The 22,021-nt window shown below is 39.0% G+C and overlaps 1 protein-coding gene across 1 annotated transcript; it reads right to left on the bottom strand.

Annotated features, from left to right (window-relative positions):
* Nucleotides 1-1,822: 1,822 nt before the first annotated feature.
* LOC135768474 (tripartite motif-containing protein 16-like) lies at nt 1,823-8,326 on the bottom strand. Its single transcript, XM_073813834.1, has 7 exons — nt 7,726-8,326; nt 7,342-7,418; nt 7,053-7,265; nt 5,859-5,994; nt 5,541-5,544; nt 4,897-4,937; nt 1,823-3,767 (listed from the first exon to the last, which is right to left on the bottom strand). Exons 1-7 carry the CDS (start codon nt 8,306-8,308, stop codon nt 3,187-3,189), a joined length of 1,635 nt encoding a protein of 544 aa, XP_073669935.1. The 5' UTR covers nt 8,309-8,326; the 3' UTR covers nt 1,823-3,186.
* Nucleotides 8,327-22,021: the final 13,695 nt, after the last annotated feature.

Here is a 22,021-nt window from a genome sequence, read left to right as displayed (position 1 = left end):
TAGCGTAAGCAGAGGTGGAGGGCTGAGCCTCGTCGGCCGGTGGTAATGAACCTGTCATGGCGAAATCTGGAGCTTTGCCCAGGCTAGCTGAGGGCCTGTTGCTGCGGCGACTCAACAGCTGGCGCGAGCTACGACCTGAGCGATAAGACGATGGTGGTGACTGGGCAGGCGATTTTTGAGCCCTGTGGGCTTTGCTCTGCTTGTGAGTCGTCTTGGGAGTCGACTGAAGGGATACATACAGCGAGTACAGCTCCGCTTTGTTCATCTTCCTCGGAGCTTGAAGGTCTGAGTTACTCAGCGCTTGCCTCAGTCTGGCTACGGTCCATTTCCCAATAGGAGGGATCGTCGAGACGGCCGAGCGGTAGGAGGAAGCTGGAGAAGGAGGTGGGTGTCTAGTCGGGGGCATTGAAGATTGGTCTCGCCGCTTTGGTGAGCGCCGGGCTGATCGGGCCGGTGTGCAGCCGCGAGGAGAAGCCGGGGGCTCAAGTGGGACGTCCGGTGTAGGAGGGATGACCGTGGGCTCGGTGGGGTGTGGAGATGCATCCCTGGAGGTGTCCGTGTCTTTGTTGGAAGAGGAGCTTGATTGAGACATTTCTGCTGCAAACTGACAACATAGTGAGGTAAGACTGCTGAGTCTATTTGTACCCTCTTAGGTTGATTGCTGAGTGCTTCCACCTGTGTTTGATTATCTGAGAATGCTTTCACCTGTGTTTGATTATCAGAGAGTGCTTTTACCTGTGTTTAATTATCTGAACATGCTCCTCCCGAACCTTGTTAATAAAACATCATATTGTGCACTGTAAACACAATCAAAGCTTCAAAAACACAGAAAGAACGGGACCTTTAAGATGGATAGCACTTATCATCAGTTTAATTTTTCATCTGAAAAAAAGAAAAGTTGGACATTGGAAAAGTTGGATTGAGTTTTTTCTGTTTTCCTGCTGTTGCAGCTCACTTGAAAAGAATGGTAAGGAGGATCACTGAGCCACTCGATGGTTATCCATGTTTATTTAAAAAGTTTGAATTACTTTGTGGATTTCCATGTCCAATTGATGTTTGCTGAAAAATGTATGCTGTATTTTACTGTCTTAAAATGAGTGCTAATTGTGGCTTCATATTCATTTAGGTGCTGTACAGCGATCCATACGTTCAGGGTCAGAGGCTGAAATAAAAAAATACATGGGGAGCTATCTCCGATGTGGGGGTATGCAACGACAAAATGGGAAATCTGCAATAAATGTGTGTTCAGATTCTGAATAAGTAGCCTTTAACCTAATGTTTCTGTTTATTTGTTCATCTACAATGTTTCTGTTCATGTGTGATATAATCTCACATGGTGAAATTTGAAATGCAGGTTTTTGTATCTTTAGCTCTTTAGGTTTTATTTAACTTGAACATTGGTTCCATTACATATATAAAACAAGGTGCATCAATTAAAATGTATATTTGACTTACTCTTTTAAACTCTTGAATTGTAGCGGTAAAATAAAACTTTATTCTTGTGGTCTAGGACATCAATGTGTTAAAAAAAAAATGCTAATCAAATGAACGTCAAAACTTGACGTCAATTTAATGTCAAGTTTTGACATCGATTTGATTTGCATTTTTTACCAATTCTTTGATGCCTATGTTTGACATCAATTTGATGTCTATTTGACATCAATTGCCTGCTTATCATTACAGACTTTCATGTTTATACAAAAATAAACCTTTAGCACCAACTACTGCAGTTCAAAGAAATCAGTGTTGTTTTGAGATTGATGTTGGGTTTTGACGTCAGATTGACGTTGGGTTTGTCAATGCTTATACTGGTCATAATATCACAACTGTCAATACTTTTATACGACAATTAAACAGACAACATTTTATATTCAATGATAATGCAATCAGTTTAGGTTTGGTGGTTTTAGATTGGATTTTATTCTGGGCAGCTACAGTATGCCATAGATGGAGCAAGGACAGCAACAAATCAAAACCTAATTTTTGATGAACATATCCAGAAAATCATGCATAAAATACATTGAACAATTCACCAAAATTTCACAAAAGTATGTTGTAAACAAAGTCAAAAACAAAATAAAAAATTAATACAATGTATTCATTTACAGTGCTAAATCACTGAAGACAATCAGAAAACATCTCAGATTAGATGATGACAGATCTCTGGTGGAGCTGGGGTTGGAGGTGGGAGTTAAAGTCAGTGTGGGGATTCAAATAAATCTGTGATGTGTGTTAAAACTTGATTGGTTCATGTCTGACGTAGCTGACTCTCAACTGATGCAAAACTGCAAACTGACACAATACTTGATGATAAAAACATAAAATATTTCATCAACTAAAATTGGAGTAATCCTTAATGCTAACTACATGTGTATTGATCACGCAAATATTAGATTGCAATTTACAATTTAAGAAAATGAATTGATTTCTATAAATCATACACATTAATATTTAATATTCATGATCAGCTCTCTATCCTGCACTGCTGTACAACCAGATTCATGTCAGATTTTGATTATTCATTATAACTGAATATACAGCTGAGTATCATCAGCGTATAAATAAAATAATGCATTGTGGTCTCTAATAATATTCGCCAGAGAACGCATATATAAATAAAAGAGGAGTGGGCCTAAGATAGAACCCTGTGGTACACCACTAATAATATGAGCTGAGGAATTTGCCCAATGATACAGAAAAGGACATGTCTCTAAGATATGAAGTGAACCACTGTAAGGTCACACCCTTGATACCAATCAAATGCTCTAAACACCAAAAAAGTACATCATGATCTACTGTATCAAAGGCGGTTGTATGATCTATTAACATCAAAACAGCATTTTCACCAGGAGTTTTAAATGTTACATGAGGCTTATAGGGTTAGTTCATCCTTAAATGATTGTTTCGTCTCACACGTTATTGTTTGGTCTCACACAAATTTGAGATAAGTTAAAAATGTACACCAAAATTATAAAAACTTGATTGAATTCTTTAAAGTATACACATTAATATTTAATCCTCATGATCAGCTCTTAATCCTGCACTGCTGTACAACCAAATCCATGTGAAAGTTTGATTATTACACCTGACATAATTTTTAATTTAAATAAACAGTAAGAATCGAAATTGATCTGACAAATGACGGAGATCAGTGTGAATGAGCTTTTATGGGTTTATTGTGCAGCTTTAATATGAAAAAAATGCTATTTGCAGAATCTCTATATCATTATTAATGTTAGATGACAGTCTGAATGCCGTACGCTCATCCAGACCAAACATAGGATAGAGAGGTTGGGTGAATGTTGTCTGAACTCTGTGAATGAGGGTCATTGTGTCTGAGACGCTGTAGAAAGATAATATTCCTGCACTGTGATCCACATACACTCCTATTCTTGAGATGGTTGGGTTAATAGAAATAATCGTCTCCATGTTATTGTGCATGAATGAATAATAACTCGGGCTGCAGAATAAATTCCAGGATTGATCATTACGTCCAACTGCAGAGTCAAGACCAATTCCCTTTCTGCTCATGCTCTTATACGCCACTGCTATATCTACACCCAACTTTCCCTGTCCAGTCCACTCTACCTCCCAATAACAGCGGCCATTCACACCTTCTGTGCAGAAAACCTGGGTCCACCGGTCAAATCTGTCAGGATGATCCACATACGGCTGGCGTGAAGTTACGAGTGTACCCGCTTTATTCCATTCGGACAGTTTAATACCATAATTTGCCGTGTTTGGATCCAGTGTGAACTGATGGAAACCTGGTGGAAAGAACTCAGTGTTACACTTCATACAATATTAACAGGGATTGCTTGTAGGCCTAACTTACTTACAGTAACATGATTACATTGTGATGACGTATAAACCACATTCAGTTAGATTGAACGTTGCTGGAATGTGGCGATTATGTACTTATAACCAAACTGGCACATTGTAAACAATCTCGGCCATGTTTGTTGCAGTGATGCACCAATAATACTTTCCAACAACCCATTGTATTATGGACACTTTTTATCTAATTTAATGAAAATAAATTAAACACTTTGTCCCACACAGTACAGAGGGTTCAATTCTTATGTACCATTTAAACTTTTCTGTTGAAAGAAAAAAATCATTATTTTCTATTAACTGTGTATCCATCATATCGTCTAATAAAACTGCACTGTACCTCCAGCACCAGACATTTTATTTTGATATCGAAGTATATTTGACATATAACCAAAGGCTTTTAAAGGGGACATATGATGAAAATCTGACTTTTTTCAAGAGTGCTTTTAGAGTGCTTCTATCAACCTAGAAAATGTGTAAAAGATCAAGTAACTTAGTTTTGATGAACCATTCTCTGCAAGCATGTATAAAAAAGCTCATTAAAATTTGGCTCCCCTTGTGATGTCAGAAGGGGATCCTATTATAATAATACCGCCCCTTAATTTACACTATCCAACCACGGCACTGCCATTTAGTGCAGAGAGAGAAAATAATTGACAGCACAATTGAGTTTCAATTTCAACAAACCACCATTATGGTGATCAGTGTTTGCTTCAGCTCATTTGCACTTTAAAGGAAACATCCAGAAACAGCACATTTTACTCACACCTACAAAGTGTCAATTTTAACATCCTATAATGAATTATCTATATGGTATTTTGAGCTAAAACTTCACATATGTACTCTGGGGACACCAAAGATTTATTTGAAATCTTAAAAAAGTCTTGTGAGATGTCCCCTTTAAGTTTATAAAACTTTACATTTTTAGGAATTACTAATTTTGAAGTAATTTTGTTGATCCAAAAGTTGACCCAACTTTTACTTTTTTCAGTGTAGTAAATGTGTCTCTTATTCGACTGAACTGTAAGTCTGATGTATGATTGATTGATCTCAGTAACTTACATTGCAGGAATTCCCTCCTGTTTCTGGGTTCAGCAATCAAACTCATCTGGGTGTTTGTCACTGTGAAAACCAAATGACAACTGTGATTACATTTAATGCAAAAATAAAATCTAAATCTACTGTATACACTCTAAAAAGTGGATCACCTTAAAAAAAATACTACAATTGGTAACAACTAAAAAGTTGTTTCAACTTAAACTAAACTACATCTACTCATGTAAAGCTGCTTTGCAACAATTAACACTTGTGAAAGCGCTATATAAATAAAAGTAAATTGAATTGAATTGAATTAAAGTAAAATTAGAAACATTTAAGGTGCTATTAATTGAGATAATTTTTAAAGTTGATCCAACTTTTCATCTTTTTACAGTGTAGTCATGTTTCCATCAACATATTTTTATATGCATTTTGGGATATTGCATAAAAACTGCTGGATGGAAAAACCAAGATGCACGTGAATAAAAAAATGACTTAAGGCATATGTGCTTAATTGAGTCTAATAAATTTCTTGTATTTTAAAAATATATGCGCATAAGCTATGATGTAAACACATTTACTGAATGAATTCCTCTGTGAGCATAAAAAAGTTATGTGACTTTGCCTTGGAGTGCAATGGGACAACAAAACCGGACTAACCAGCAGACCGATCTTATTGCACATCATCTGAATGTTGTGTTAGTCATTGTGAAAGGTTTTAGCAAAAGTGTGTCGTCAAAAGTGTCTCACACAGTAACGTTTGAGTAATTCATTATATACGAAAAAGACCTAAAGTGCCGTATCCAATGCAAAAACCTACTGTAACTTTTATTCTCTTTGACTCAGTTGATGTTAATTGTGCTTTATACACAAATGTGTTCTGCTATACTTCAATTTTGTGCATACTGTTAAATTTGCAATTAGCAATTTTGGATGGAAACATGATGATGCTTGACTTTGAGATTGAATTAATATCCAGTAGTTACCAGAAATCTTCTTCATCTCTTCTCTGCAGAAACGCTGCAGTTTCTCTCTGTACTGAGTAATTGATTTCATAACAGCATCAAAAGAGACGTCGGGAGTGATATTGAAGTTTTCTGTAGATCCAGAGAGAGAAAGAGACTGGAAACCAAACACAGAGACAAGAAAACAGATGAAATACAACTAATGACACTTTTTACTGTGCATTCACACCAGACGAGCTGGCAAAAACGTGCTATTCGCGCGTAGTTGGACGCTTGAACATTTTGAGTTTACTCGCTTCATTCAAGCATGAAATTCTAGTCATTTAAGACATATAATATATTGCTCAAATTGAGTAAACTTACCAGATTGATTGACACACTCCTAACTCTCTTCCAAACAAGATCCTTTTAATTCCTATGAAAGTATAAAGATGTCTCGTATAGCAAAGATGATTGACTCTCCATTGTTGTTTTGTTTTTCTGCCTCCGCTCGCTTCCTGTAATCACATCACTGCTAGAGCAAGCTCCTGATTGGTTAACGCGGCGCAAAAGTTCAGATCATGCGTCAACGCTCAATGCGCCATCCATGCCATTGAGCTGCACCATTCACGCTTACCGCGCCACAGAATGACTGTTCGTGTCTTTTCATTGACTTAACATGTAAATCATTTGCACTTGCTGCCTCTTCCGCATCTGGTGTGAACGCACCATTAATCATGCTTCCATTTATGCAAAGCATTACTGTTATTATTGCGCAGGGATATTCTACATCTGGACAAAACTTCGGCATGTAACTCAACCTGCGTGGTTTGTGGTAGACCCATGAAAGAGGGCTCAAATTGACCGGTTTAGAGGTGTGCTATGACTTTAATAAGTGCAGGATTTCCGAAAGGGAAAATTTATCAAATTTGCAGAGTAATATCTTTGCACCACAGTGTCATAGAGCTGTTGCGGTTGGTTTATATCATTCATGCTGGCAAGCAGCCTATAGAGTATCATCATTGGCCACTGCCAAGACACTCGCTATCAACCAAATACAGCACCATAGCAACAGAATAAACAAAGCTTTATATCTCTGCACCACAACATAGTAACATTTTTGTAATATATTTTGTTTCCCGAATGTTTCCACAACAAGCACCACTCCACATTTTCTTCACAAATGTACCAATCTAGTTTTAACTGTAATCGCTGTATCTCCATGTGTTTATTTACCTGAAGAAACTGAAAGTGATCTTGTGTTTGTGAAAGCGTCTTTATTTCAGCATCTTTCCTCTTTAAATCTTCAATCTCTCGCTTCAGTCCCTCCAAAAGTCCTTCAGCTCGACTCACTGCAGTCTTCTCCTGATCTCTGATCAGTTGTGTTACTTCAGAGATCAGTTGAGTAAACATCATCTCACAGTCCTCCACTGCTGTCTGTGCAGATCTCTGTTATATCACACAAACATTACAATCACATCTTACTGGAAAACACAATGAGCTTCAGTCTCAAACATCATCTCACCTTATAAGAGTCCACCGTCTCTCTGAGCTTCTGAAGATCTTTCTCTCTTTCCTGGATCTTCTGATTAACTTCATTCTGTGTTGAATTTTCAACATTAATTTCAACAAATTAAGTTGAGTGAGCTTCATTTTTAATTTTAAGTACAATCTCCCGGCTTATGTTCAGATAAATCTATCCAATTGTGTAAGAAAACGATGTCATAATTTTATTAAGTTAAACCAACAAGCTATGTTTGTGGAAAAATGTATATTTGAATGAAACAAGACATTAAAGTATACAATGTGATGTTGTTGGTTAGTATTTCTGAGATTTAATTACAGAGTTTACGATAAATACATTTCTTTTGTAACAATTAACTGAAGTTAATGCTTAACTTAAGAATATGAGTTTCTTTAGATCTCACCTGTTTCTCTGCGCTTGCTGTTGATATGGATACAGTGTCATGATTTCTGTGTTCATCCACCATACACAACATACAAATACATCGCTGGTCAGTTCGGCAGTACATGTCAATCATTTTATCATGTCGAGAGCAAATCATCTCCTGCAGTTGTCCGGTGGCTTCTACCAAGTTGTGTCTTTTACCTCTGAAGAAATTCTCATGTTGATCAAGATGAGTTTGACAGTAAGAGTTCAGACACATCAGACAGGATTTGATGGCTTTGAGTTTTCTTCCAGTACAGACGTCACACTTCACATCTCCACTAACTTCAATTCTTGTCTTCTTCAGTTTCTCCACCATCTCAGCGACCACCACATTCTTCCCTAAAACAGGTCGTGGACTGAAGTTTTCTCTGCATTGAGGACATCTGTAGATTCCTCTCAGATCCTCTTGATCCCAGCAGTCTGTGATACATCTCATACAGTAAGTGTGTCCACAGGGAACAGTCACTGGATCCTTCAGGAGATCCCAACATACTGAACATCTGAACTGATCCTGAGCCCATGATATACTGGCTTCTGCCATCTCACAAACACACACAGAGACAAAATTCAAACCTAATGCAGCTTCACTACATTTATACCTTTAAACCAAACAGATCACATATTTAACAAACAGGTTTCTCTTAGTGATGTGGTTTATTGTTAAAACATTTTTCTTCTTTGTTATTTCGCAATGTATATTTTTATTATATTTCTGAAATGTAGATCCCTTGTCATGTATTCTCCTCATTAGCTCAATGCATTGACTAAAAGGGTGCCAATAATGATGGCACACATATATTTAACAAAGATTATTATATAAAGCTCTTGTGTTTCCAATAGTTGGTTTTGAATTAAAGCAGTTTTTTACCAAAAGTGTCAATATTAGTGGAGGGCACTGGAAAAGTTTCTGATCATAATTTATTTTTAAGTTTTATTAATATTTTAAATAAGTTTTTAGTCTTAGTTTAATTTTAAGCTTTGATCTGGACAAAACTGAATCATTGATGCTTCTGAAAGGGCTCAGCAAAAGATGAATGCTGTTGGATCAGATCTGGGAATAAGCCAAAGGGATAGTTAATTTATAAATACAAATGTTGTCATCGTTTATTTAACCTGTTTAAAACCTGTATGACTTCATTTCTTCTGTGAAACACAGGAGAAAATATTTTGAGAAATGTTTAGTGGTTCTTGGTCCATACAATGTAAGTCAATGAAGCGTGGAGGCCAATATTGTTTATCAAATACCAACAAACTTCAAAATATTTACTTTTGTGTTTTGCAGAAGTATGTAAAGGGTAGGGTGCATTTCCCAAAAGTATGGTTAGCCAACTATGGTCACAATTCCTGACAACATAGTTCAATGATTCAGGTGTTTCCTTTGTACATTCACAAACTTGTGTGGTGTGAACGACAGCTCTCGAGCTGTGAAGAATAGGTCCTTGTTAGAATGATATGTAGACTTACATTAATCGTGCTTTTGAACAAAATAAGCAAAGCAACAATACTTTCCCTGTGACGTTTTACAGGATTACACACAACTTAATTTATAGACATTTATAGTCTGAAATATCTACAACCCCAAATCAGAAAAAGTTGGGACACTGTAGAAATTGTGAGTAAAAAGTAATGGAATAATTTACAAATCTCATAAACTGCATGTGCAGCTTACACATCTGAAAAGGCACCATCAATGCTGAAAGGTTTATCCAAGTTCTAGATACATATGATCCCATTCAGACGTCGTCTCTTTCAGGGAAGACCTTGCATTTTCCAACATGACAATGCCAGATCACATACTGCATCAATTACAACATCATGGCTGCGTAGAAGAAGGATCTGAGTACTGAAATGGCCAGTCTGCAGTCCAGATCTTTCACCCATAGAAAACATTTGGTGAAACATAAAGAGGAAGATGCGGCAAAGAAGACCTAAGACAGTTGAGCAACTAGAAGTCTGTATTAGACAAGAATAGTACAACATTCCTATTCCTAAACATTGGTCCTCCTCCAGCTGTTCCTTATATGTACATTTAACTTTTCTGGCCTCTTATTGCTACCTGTCCCAACTTTTTTTGGAATGTGTAGCTCTCATGAAATCCAAAATGAGCCAATATTTGGCATGATATTTCAAAATGTATCACTTTCAACATTTGATATGTTATTTATATTCTATTGTGAATAATATATAAGTTTATGAGATTAGTAAATTATTCCATTACTTTTTTACTCACAATTTCTACAGTGTCCCAACTTTTTCTGATTTGGGGTTGTACTAAAAATTGTGACGTGTTTAATACTTATTTTGCAGCCACGATGTGAAGTGATGTGTATTATTTTTGAATAATGCAACGGGCCAATTATTCCACTTATACTATTATTAGCATAAGACATTGTTTAGATGTTTCAAGACATTTGACCCCAAAGTTCAACCCAAAATACAATTTTGTCATATGATGTAATTGCCAATGTATTTTCCCTTTTTTTAATTCATTATGCGAACCTTGTACTCCCTCGGACTGGGGCTCCATGCAAGATGTTACCTCGTGGGATCTCAATGATCCTAAGAAAGGCGAGAAATCAGCCCAGAACTACACGGGAGGAGCTGGTCAATGACCTGAAAAGAGCTGGGAACACCGTTTCCAAGGTTACTGTTGGAAATACACTAAGACATCATGGTTTGAAATCATGCATGGCACAGAAGGTTCCCCTGTTTAAACCAGCACATGTTCAGGCCCGTCTTAAGTTTGCCAATGACCATTTAGATGATCCAGAGGAGTCATGGGAGAAAGTCGTGTGGTCAGATGAGACCAAAATAGAACTTTTTTCTGTGAATCATGGGGGTTGTAGCATCAAGCTTTGGGTGTGTTTTTCTGCACATGGGACAGGGCGACTGCACTGTATTAAGGAGAGAATGACCGGGGACATGTTTTACAAGATTTTGGGGAACTAACCTCCTTCCCTCAGTTAGAGCATTGAAGATGGGTCGAGGTTGGGTCTTTCAACATGACAATGACCCGAAGCACACAGCCAGGATAACCAAGGAGTGGCTCTGTAAGCATCATATCAAGGTTCTGCCGTGGCCTACCCAGTCTTCAGACCTAAACCCAATAGAGAATCTTTGGAGGGAGCTCAAACTCTGTGTTTCTCAGTGACAGGCCAGAAACCTGATTGATCTATAGAAGATCTGTATGGATTAGTGGGCCAAAATCCCTCCTGCAGAGTGTGCAAACCTGGTGAAAAACTACAGGTTAGTTGTAGTTTAATAGTTAAAAAAATCATACATTGTGATTTCTGGATTTTTTTTAGATTATGTCTCTCACAGTGTGTGAGGATTAGCAGGACAGATGAACCCAAGAGCAGACGATGTCGGGGAAAAACAGAAAACACTTTATTTGACAACAAAACAAAACCCACGAGGGGGTATGAAACATGAAACACTAGACAGATAATACTACAACTAGACTGGGCAACTAGACTCTAAATATACATGCAACACGAGAACTTGACACAACACAATGATCCTGCACAGAACTAAAGATACACTGACATTAAATAGAATGAACCAAACAAGATAACGAGCGGGGAACAGGTGATGGGAATAAGTAATAATTAACAATAAGCAGGAGGACAAGGGGCGGGGACAAATGACAAGACACCGAAGGCACATGCCAAACACAAAAACAAGGCATGAACCTCCACACAAGGCCAGGGACTGCCAGAACTCTGCCACCATGACAAAATACAAATATAACAAGACATCAAGGCAGAGTCCTGACAGTAGCCCTCCCTCAAAGGACGCCACCTGGCGTCCAAAAAGGGAACACACAAGACAAGAGAACATGACATAATTAACATGACAAGACTAGAACACATCAGACTAAAACTTAACAAGAGGTGCCAAAAACAAGATAAAACAAAACTAAATTAAACACACATAAGTCCACAAGATACTAAAACAGGACAGTCCACGGGGGTTTGGGGCGAGGACGCAGCTGGGACTGCGCGGGCTGAATCGACCGTGCGGGATGCGCAGGACGGGTCGGCGGCACGGGCCCTGTCGCCGGCACCGGCAGTGGCTGCGTGGAATGCGCGAGCTCAGTCTGTGGCTGCGCGGACTGGGCGGGCTCTGTGAGGATTAGCAGGACAGATGAACCCAAGAGCAGACGATGTCGGGGAAAGACAGAAAACACTTTATTTGACAACAAAACAAAACCCACGAGGGGGTATGAAACATGAAACACTAGACAGATAATACTACAACTAGACTGGGCAACTAGACTCTAAATATACATGCAACACGAGAACTTGACACAACACAATGATCCTGCACAGAACTAAAGATACACTGACATTAAATAGAATGAACCAAACAAGATAACGAGCGGGGAACAGGTGATGGGAATAAGTAATAATTAACAAAAAGCAGGAGGACGAGGGGGCGGGGACAAATGACAAGACACCGGAGGCACATGCCAAACACAAAAACAAGGCATGAACCTCCACACAAGGCCAGGCACTGCCAGCACTCTGCCACCATGACAAAATACAAATATAACAAGACTTCAAGGCAGAGTCCTGACACAGTAGACATGCACCTGTGATGACAATTTCGGACCCCTCCATGATTTCTAAGTGGGAGAACAAAATAGCAGGGTGTTCAAATACTTATTTTCCTCACTGTATATATAATGTTATGATTAAATCTTTTCTTATGTACTACAGGGAAACATGATCAGGTACTTGAGACTGGTCTCGAGACCGATTTCTGCTTTCTCGGACTCGTCTCCCGAGAAAGACTCGTTCTTGACTCGGTCTCGGACCACAGTGAGAGGAGAAGGACTCGTAGTCTAAGACCAAGTCCTTGAGACCAAATCACTTTTTAAACTTCATATAAAAAACACACTGAAAACATAACAATAATAATAAAATGCAATAATAGGCAAAAGATGATGCATGTGGTAGGGATTTTTTAATGATAGTAAAAGCATAGTCCATATTACAATGTTAAGACTGCTCCTCTAAACTGAAATGTTTTTATGGTCTTGGTCTCGGCTCAGTCTCGACTCCTAAAGGACTCGGTCTCAACCCTTCAAAGACTCAGTCTTGACTTGACCTCGACTGTATTCAAAATAAAAACAGACTCGGTCTCGACTCGGCCTCAACCCTTCAAAGACTCGGTCTTGACTCAGACACGGCATAGGCGGTTTCGTCCCCATCACTAAGTCATTCAAACCACATTTTGTAAAGACCAGAACAAAGTCATGAGTTTTTAAAAAGCCATTTTATTGCAATTATACCATCAATTTATGACAAATCTCCAGATATCGATAATAAGCTGCAGTAAGAGAAAATAACATGAAGTTTGTATGAGAGACATTATAAGAGTACATCTCTCTCACTTCCTCACAGAAGAGCAGAAACTGAGCACATTTTAATAACATCAATCCCTTACATTTAGTCTTCTGGATGATCACTTATGATGTTAAACGTAATGACCTGAGAGGTAGCCATGAAGACTTTACTCAATGTGACCCCATAGATGTGTTCAGAGTTTACAGTGTGTGTGTGTGTGTTTAAAAAGAAAAGCTGGAGCCCTTCACCCTTCATCAACATAAAAGATCCTTAAAGTACAAAACTGGCCCTTACGAAAATGAACCATGGTTTTACTAAAGGTCAACCCAAATACATCATGGTTACCGTAGGAAAACCAGTGGTAATCGAAACAAAAAAAGTGTTTACTACACATTTACTATAAAAAAAACACATGGTTAATTTTCGTAGGAAACGCGTTTAAGAACAGCAATCATTTTTTAAGGCTATAGTGCATAGTGCCGCGTCTACATGAGTCTTTATTCCTTCAATCCTTTTCACCAGTGCAGTAAAACTACATCCATTTTATTACTCAGAACAAAGAGACAAACATGTTATCTGTAATAAAACTATCTGTGCAAAATATATGAAAAATACAATTTATTTAAAACAAAAGTGAGATAAAATAAACTACAGATACATAGGCCCTTAATATCAGTTTAGATAGCATAATAACTATAACATTAACTATATCGATAACTTTATTAGCGTCCACATCACCAAATTATAACTTTATGCTAATTTATGCTTCAATTGCATTAACTAATTGCATATTTCCTCCACAGTGTCATTTCAAATGCAAGTGCACTTTATAGTTAAGAAGATTTGATTGGCTGTCATTGGTTTATCGTTCATGAGTTGGAAAAAAATAGCTCTGGAAGTGATCCCAACAACATGGTTTCTTGTATCTTTATTTTTATAGTTGTGGTGTGAACTCTGCTATTCTGTGGTGTGATCTTAAATACTGAACTCAAATGTTTTGAACTTTTAAAAATGTTTTTAAATGTTTTAAAATGTTCTATATTGTTTTGGCACCTAAATATAGCATTATAAGTCTTAAATGAAAAGTAAGAGTCGAACGAATGTCCAGTAGTGAACTGATTGTTTAAAGTTTTTATATCGTAATTCGGTCAGAAACGTCATGATTGTGAGGTGAACAAATAGTTTTGTATAAAAAAGGCTTGGATATTCCATTTGCTTGGGGATTTATGATCAATTTTTTTTGGACAATTTCACTGAAGCAAAAATAAAGGGAAGATTTTGAAGGTAAATAAACAAACGTAAGGTTCGTAAGGTAAACAAGTAAACAAACGTAAGGTTCAGGTAGCTAACAACTAGATTATTGTTTTATGACTGCTGTGTGTGTACTAGTCTATACCATTAAATAAGCAGAATGACTTTACCAGTAAATAATCAAATGTGCAATGGCTGTCTTTTTCCAATTCGCTAAAAGTTACACGCCATAACCAAAACTGGTAAACTTTATCAGATAGTGGAAGTTCCCTTGTGTTGTGTTTGCAAACAATGTCAGGTTATGAATTTGTATCCAAACATGTGTGCTCTCTATTTTATTGTTTTCATTTCTGTGGAAAACGCTGACAGTTGCACCTGTTACGTCCGTGTAGGTGTGTCTTTGATGTTGTGTCTCTCTCTCTCTCTCCGCTCTCTCTCTCTCCAGATACACCCAGTTTCCCCATTGGACCATCAACATGTCAATCATTGCAGTATATAAATGACGTCACATCAGGTTCCACCAATCTCCATTCTCCCACAGTTTTAAAAAGGACGCCAGTTCAAACGCGCGTCAGTCATTGCGGCTCATCTACTGTATATACTGTACAATTACTATACACCCTTCTGTTACTGTGTACTGTCTGTTTCGCTTGTTATATTTACCCCGCCTGTGTATGTCAGTTCATTCTCGTTTTTCGTTATCTCATTTATTCCGTTGTTTTGTCCTGAATGTTCTGGCGTTTCGTTTTCCCCGTGCCGGGGAAAGGCGGACAGGTAAGATTGTCGCGCGACATACATTGTGCACACGTAGGGAAATATTAATTTTGTATTAGACACACTAGTTTAGGAGTGAGTGCCACCCTTGTATGTTTTTCCCCGACTTTTATCTAGCGAGTGTAGTTTAGTTAGGGCGTGTATACGCTGAAGACCTTTTGTTTTATTTTTATTTTCTTTAGATTAGTTTAGAGGTCTTTAAAAATAGTTAGCTTCGTTTTGTTTTGATTCTTTCGTTGATTTAGCACCACTCTCGTCCCCTTTCCTTTGGTTCTGTGTTTTGTGTTCTACCCTTGTAAATATTGTAAATATTATTTTGCTATTCTCATTTTTGTTTTCTTATTATTATTATTATTATCATTATTATCATTATCATTATTCACACTTTTGTCACTTTGTTCACTGGTTCACATTTAATAAATAATTTTCAGTTTTATTCCCGTGTCTGTCCCCTGCCATCCAAACACACACACACCCAAAAAGGAAAAGCTTTTCAAATAAAATGTTACATCCCTCACCCTAGACAGCCTTGGGTCATAACATTTATTGGGGGCTCGTCCGGGATCATTAAAAATTGATAATCCATATAAATTTTTTGAAAAATTTCCTTTCCCTGGGTGTGCGTGCTTTGGTGGCGGACGACTTTGTGTTAGCGGTCTGCTTTTGGCCTGCGGTTGGCGGCCTGTTTGTTATGCCGCGCTGCGTGTTTGTGTGGGTGTGGTGTGTAACAGTCATGGCATTGTTTAATTTGCAAGCCTTTATTGGTAATCCTACAGCAGAACAAGTTGATTTATGTAGAAAAAAGGAGTTGGAATCCATAGCAGAGCATTACAATATTTCTTTGGGCAAACAAATGCTTAAAAAGGAAATCAAACGTAAAATTCTACAAGGTTTGGTTGAACTTGATGTTCTTCCTGTGATAAGTGCTGAGGGTGGTAAGACCGGTGGGAAGGTTGATGTTGGTGGTGATTCTGTTGGCCATTCTAACACTGACGATGAGGTGGACGAACGGGTTGGAGCTGTGGGTGGCGCGACGGCGGAGGCCGGTGCGAAACCTGGCTTGTCACCCTTCGATCCATTTTCACCGGTGTCCACGGACTCGAGGATAGATGCCCGATTAAAAGTCCGTTTGGCCCGCCTACAAATAGAGGCACAAGAAAAAGCTCAGGCACACCAGGCTGAGTTGGAAATGCGTCTGGAAGTGCGCAGGCTCGAGATCGAGGCCGAAAAGCAGGTGAAGCTGCGGCAGCTCGAGCTGGAAGCGATGAAGGTCGCCGCCGGCTCGGCTGCGCATCCAACGCCCGCACAGGTCTCAAATGTTCCTCCACCGGTTAACCCGTCCTCAGTTGCTTTTGATGTAAGTAAACAAATTGCATTAGTACCACAATTCAGAGAGTCGGAGGTGGATACTTATTTTAGCGCTTTTGAGCGTATTGCCTCCTCCCTTTGTTGGCCCAAAGAAGTTTGGCCTCTGTTATTACAATGTAAATTTGTTGGAAAAGCTCAGGAGGTTTGTTCTGCATTATCGTTAGAGGATAGTTTGGTGTATGACTCGGTAAAGGCTGCTGTTCTTAGAGCATACAAGCTTGTTCCTGAAGCTTACAGACAAAGGTTTAGAAACCATAAAAAGAATTCTACCCAAACTTTTGTTGAGTTTGCCAGGGAGAAAGGAACTTTATTTGACAAATGGTGTGCAGCTAGTAAAGTGGATGACTTTGACTCGTTAAGAGAACTTGTGTTGCTGGAAGAATTTAAAGGATATCTTCCTGAACGTGTTTTGGATTACCTTAATGTGCAAAAAGTAACTTCATTGTCTCACGCCGCTGTTCTGTCGGACGAATTTGTGCTTACGCACAAAGGGGTTTTCTCCTCTGCCCGTAGCGAGAAAATTCCTCCGGTGCCGACTCATTCTCAGTCAGCTCGTCCCAAGACTAGCCCCCCTCAGCCAAAAGAGATTAGAGAGTGTTTCTACTGTCACAAACAAGGGCATATTATAGCTGATTGTTTAACGCTTAAACGTAAGCAGCAAAACCAGCCTAAAGGTGTAGGTTTTGTTAAAACACTTGAAAAAGCACATACGCTAAACGAAGTCATTGATGATAATTATTTACCTTTTGTTCTGAAGGGGTTAATTTCCTTAACTGGAAAACCTGGGGAACAAAAAGAAATAAAAATGCTTAGAGATACGGGTGCACTACAGTCTTTTATTGTAGCGGATGCGTTGCCTTTGAATGAGGAAACTTTTTGTGGGTCAAGTGTAATTGTACAGGGTATTGAAATGGGTTTCGTAAAGGCACCGTTACATCGTGTATATTTGAATAGTGATTTGTGTACCGGCTTTGTGAAAGTGGCTGTGCGACCTTCTCTGCCCATTAAAGGTGTTGACTTTATCCTTGGCAATGACCTCGCTGGAGGAAAAGTTATGCCAATATTAGAAGTGGTCGACAACCCAGATGTGATTTGTCAGGCTGAAGATCTTTCTGGTGATTACTCTGATGTTTTTCCTGCGTGCGCCGTCACTCGCGCTCAGTCACGGAAAAACGGAGAAGTGGTTGAATTGTCAAATTCTTTCTTAGCTCCTCTTTTGGTTGATGACGCTCCGTTAGAAGTTGTTGACTCTCCTAAAAAGAGTCACACTTTGAAAACGGGGACGCCAGGTTTTGGTATCGCAGACTCAGATAACCTGAGGTTGTCAGTTTCGCGAGCGCAAATAGTGGCCGCTCAAAAAGAAGACAAGACACTCGTTTTAAAACTGCTGTCTCGTGTGAATTCGCTAGGGATAAGAAAACTGCTTACTTCATTGACAATGAATTGTTAATGCGTAAATGGTGTTCCACCCCACAGCAGGATTTAGACTGGAATGTTGTGTACCAAATTGTTATTCCTTTACCTTATCGACAGCATGTCTTATTTTTAGCCCATGATCATCAGTTGGCTGGTCATCTTGGTGTAACTAAGACCTACAATAGGATATTAAGAAATTTTTTCTGGCCAGGATTAAAGAAAGACGTTGCGAATTACTGTCGTACGTGTCATACCTGCCAATTTGTTGGAAAGCCGAACCAGGTTGTTCCGCCTGCTCCGCTCTCCCCAATTCCAGTGGTGGGAGAGCCGTTTGAGCATGTAATAGTAGATTGTGTTGGACCGTTGCCTAAGACTAAATCAGGTAATCAATTTTTGTTGACTGTCATGTGTGTGGCTACCCGATTTCCTGAAGCCTTTCCATTACGAAAAATTACTGCTCAGGTCATTATCAAAGCATTGACAAAATTCTTTTCAACATTTGGTTTTCCTAAAATTATCCAGACAGACCAAGGCACTAATTTTTTGTCAAAACTTTTCAATCAGGTATTAGAGTCTCTTGTTATAACTCACCGAGTTTCGAGTGCGTATCATCCCCAAAGTCAGGGCGCACTCGAACGCTTCCATCAAACCCTTAAATCCATGTTGCGCAAATATTGCGTGGAAACGACTCGTGATTGGGATGAGGGTGTCCCTTTAGTTCTGTTTGCCGTGCGTGAAGCTGTTCAGGAGTCCCTCAGATTTAGTCCGGCGGAGCTCGTTTTTGGGCATACCGTCAGAGGTCCTTTGAAACTTTTAAAAGAACAAATCATGTCTACTGAATCGAGTTCAAAAGTTAATATATTGGATTACGTTAGCAAGTTTCGTAGTCGCTTGCATGATGCATGCCTTCTTGCTAAAGAGTCATTGGCCTCTGTTCAGGAGAATATGAAACGCCAGTATGATTTCAAAACAGTTGCCCGTTCATTTTTACCTGGTGACAAAGTGCTAGTACTTCTGCCTGTCACAGGTTCATCACTGTCTGCCCGGTTCTGTGGTCCTTATACAATAGCTAAGAAAATGAGTGAGACAGATTATATGGTTAATACGCCAGATAGGAAACGTCAGTCTCGTGTTTGCCATATAAACATGCTAAAATCTTACCATGACCGTGAGAAACCCCTCGCAGATGCTGCGGATCAGATGAAAGAGCCCACTATCTCTTCCGTAGTTACCGCCGTTGATCTGGGTTCCTCTCGTGGTTGTGCGGGTGATGACGAGGATGGAGTGATGCTTCGCAACACTCCTCAGCAATGTGCGCGGTTACCAAACTCTGAAATAATAAAAGATCTCCCGTCATTCCTTACTCATTTAACTACAGAACAGAGTTCTGACATTGTTAAATTGATTTCTGATTTTCCCTGTCTTTTTGGCGATGTTCCCCGACAAACCACGGTCTTGCAGCATAAAATTAATGTAGATGGTGCTTGTCCTATTAAGCAACATGCTTATCGTGTAAATGCAATTAAAAGATCTATTATGCGCCAAGAAGTAAAATACTTACTAGACAATGGGTTAGCTAAACCAAGCTGTAGCCCGTGGAGTTCTCCGTGTCTTCTGGTTCCCAAACCTGACGGAACGTTCAGGTTTTGCACCGACTACCGTAAGGTCAATGCGGTAACGGTGCCCGACAGTTATCCTCTTCCCCGCATGGAAGACTGTATTGACAATGTTGGATCAGCACATTTTGTTAGTAAATTGGACATGTTAAAAGGTTATTGGCAAGTTCCACTCACCCCTCAAGCTTCTGAAATTTCTGCTTTTGTAACTCCGGATCATCTTCTACAATATTCTGTTTTACCATTCGGTCTTCGTAACGCACCTGCAACGTTTCAACGACTTGTTAATTTGGTGCTTGGTGATGTACCCAATTGTAGTGCGTATTTAAATGATCTCGTTATTTATTCAATGGATTGGGCTGAACATGTGTGTACGCTAAAAGCAGTGTTTGAGCGCCTTGACAAAGCCTCTTTAACACTTAATTTAACCAAGTGTGAATTTGGACAGACTACTGTTACCTATCTTGGTAAGGAAGTGGGTCAGGGTCAAGTTCGCCCTGTTGCGGCCAAGGTCACGGCCATTATGGAATTTCCCGTTCCCACCACCCGCCGTGAGTTGCGCAGGTTTCTGGGCATGGCGGGGTACTATCGAAGTTTCTGCAAAAACTTCTCGACTGTTGTCCAACCTCTCACCTCCTTGCTAAGCCCATCTAAGTCTTTTGTGTGGTCCCCTGAATGTCAATATGCTTACGTTAATGTTAAGGCTTTACTCTGTAATGCTCCTGTGCTTGTAGCACCCGATTGTACTTTACCTTTTAAATTGGAAGTGGATGCCAGTGGTGTTGGTGCTGGAGCTGTTCTCCTTCAGGAGGATAAATCCGGTGTAGACCATCCCATAAGCTATTTTTCACGGAAGTTTAATAAACATCAACTCAATTATTCTACAATAGAGAAAGAAGCTTTGGCCCTTATTCTGGCTTTACAACATTTTGAGGTTTATGTTGGTTCGAATAACTTACCTATTACAGTTTTCACGGATCATAATCCCCTGGTTTTCTTGTCACGCATGTACAATCACAATCAACGTTTAATGCGTTGGTCTTTGTATTTACAAAACTTTAATTTGGAGATTGTGCACAAGAAAGGTAAAGACAATGTTCTAGCCGATGCCCTTTCCAGAGTTTAACCCTCTAATTGTGTGATAGAACAAACACCTGTTTGTTCTTAAGGGAGGGTGTGTTACGTCCGTGTAGGTGTGTCTTTGTTGTTGTGCCTCTCTCTCTCTCTCTCTCTCTCCGCTCTCTCTCTCTCCAGATACACCCAGTTTCCCCATTGGACCATCAACATGTCAATCATTGCAGTATATAAATGACGTCACATCAGGTTCCACCAATCTCCATTCTCCACCAGTTTTAAAAAGGACGCCAGTTCAAACGCGCGTCAGTCATTGCGGCTCATCTACTGTATATACTGTACAATTACTATACACCCTTCTGTTACTGTGTACTGTCTGTTTCGCTTGTTATATTTACCCCGCCTGTGTATGTCAGTTCATTCTCGTTTTTCGTTATCTCATTTATTCCGTTGTTTTGTCCTGAATGTTCTGGCGTTTCGTTTTCCCCGTGCCGGGGAAAGGCGGACAGGTAAGATTGTCGCGCGACATACATTGTGCACACGTAGGGAAATATTAATTTTGTATTAGACACACTAGTTTAGGAGTGAGTGCCACCCTTGTATGTTTTTCCCCGACTTTTATCTAGCGAGTGTAGTTTAGTTAGGGCGTGTATACGCTGAAGACCTTTTGTTTTATTTTTATTTTCTTTAGATTAGTTTAGAGGTCTTTAAAAATAGTTAGCTTCGTTTTGTTTTGATTCTTTCGTTGATTTAGCACCACTCTCGTCCCCTTTCCTTTGGTTCTGTGTTTTGTGTTCTACCCTTGTAAATATTGTAAATATTATTTTGCTATTCTCATTTTTGTTTTCTTATTATTATTATTATTATCATTATTATCATTATCATTATTCACACTTTTGTCACTTTGTTCACTGGTTCACATTTAATAAATAATTTTCAGTTTTATTCCTGTGTCTGTCCCCTGCCATCCAAACACACACACACCCAAAAAGGAAAAGCTTTTCAAATAAAATGTTACATCCCTCACCCTAGACAGCCTTGGGTCGTAACACACCGTAAATATTAATGATTAAAACAATTAGTTTTATGTGCAATTAATGACAGATTCTTGTCAACTTCATAAGATGTAACTTCTGATGCAACTTGTCGCTCACGTCAGGTTTTTATTGATTTATAATGTAATCATAATCAATAGTGACAATGACTCTTGAGTATAACAGCTTTCAGTCATCTTGTGTTGCTTTTATAATGAACCTACACTGCATACGTTTGTATTTCCTCATGTACACCTATAGATTATAGATTAAAAACATTTGATACAAACCTTGTTTCTCCAAATAAATTTAAAATGTATTTAAACACATTTGTAGCCAATCAGCAGTAAGAGACGTGTCTACTAAACTA

The sequence above is a fragment of the Paramisgurnus dabryanus genome, chromosome 3, assembly GCF_030506205.2.
Source record: "Paramisgurnus dabryanus chromosome 3, PD_genome_1.1, whole genome shotgun sequence".
Taxonomy (NCBI): Eukaryota; Metazoa; Chordata; class Actinopteri; order Cypriniformes; family Cobitidae; genus Paramisgurnus; species Paramisgurnus dabryanus.
The sequence above is the reverse complement of the archived record's forward strand: the minus strand, read 5'-3'. Positions and strand labels throughout refer to the sequence as shown.

Excerpts from the sequence above, each read along its gene's own strand:
- LOC135768474 (XM_073813834.1), bottom strand. The coding sequence starts at position 8,308 with ATGGCAGAAGCCAGTATATCATGGGCTCAGGATCAGTTCAGATGTTCA. Across the intron at positions 5,995-7,052 it reads ATCACTTTCAGTTTCTTCAG|TCTCTTTCTCTCTCTGGATC; the intron begins GTAAATAAACAC and ends TTTGGTTTCCAG. Across the intron at positions 3,768-4,896 it reads CAGGAGGGAATTCCTGCAAT|GTTTCCATCAGTTCACACTG; the intron begins GTAAGTTACTGA and ends TCTTTCCACCAG.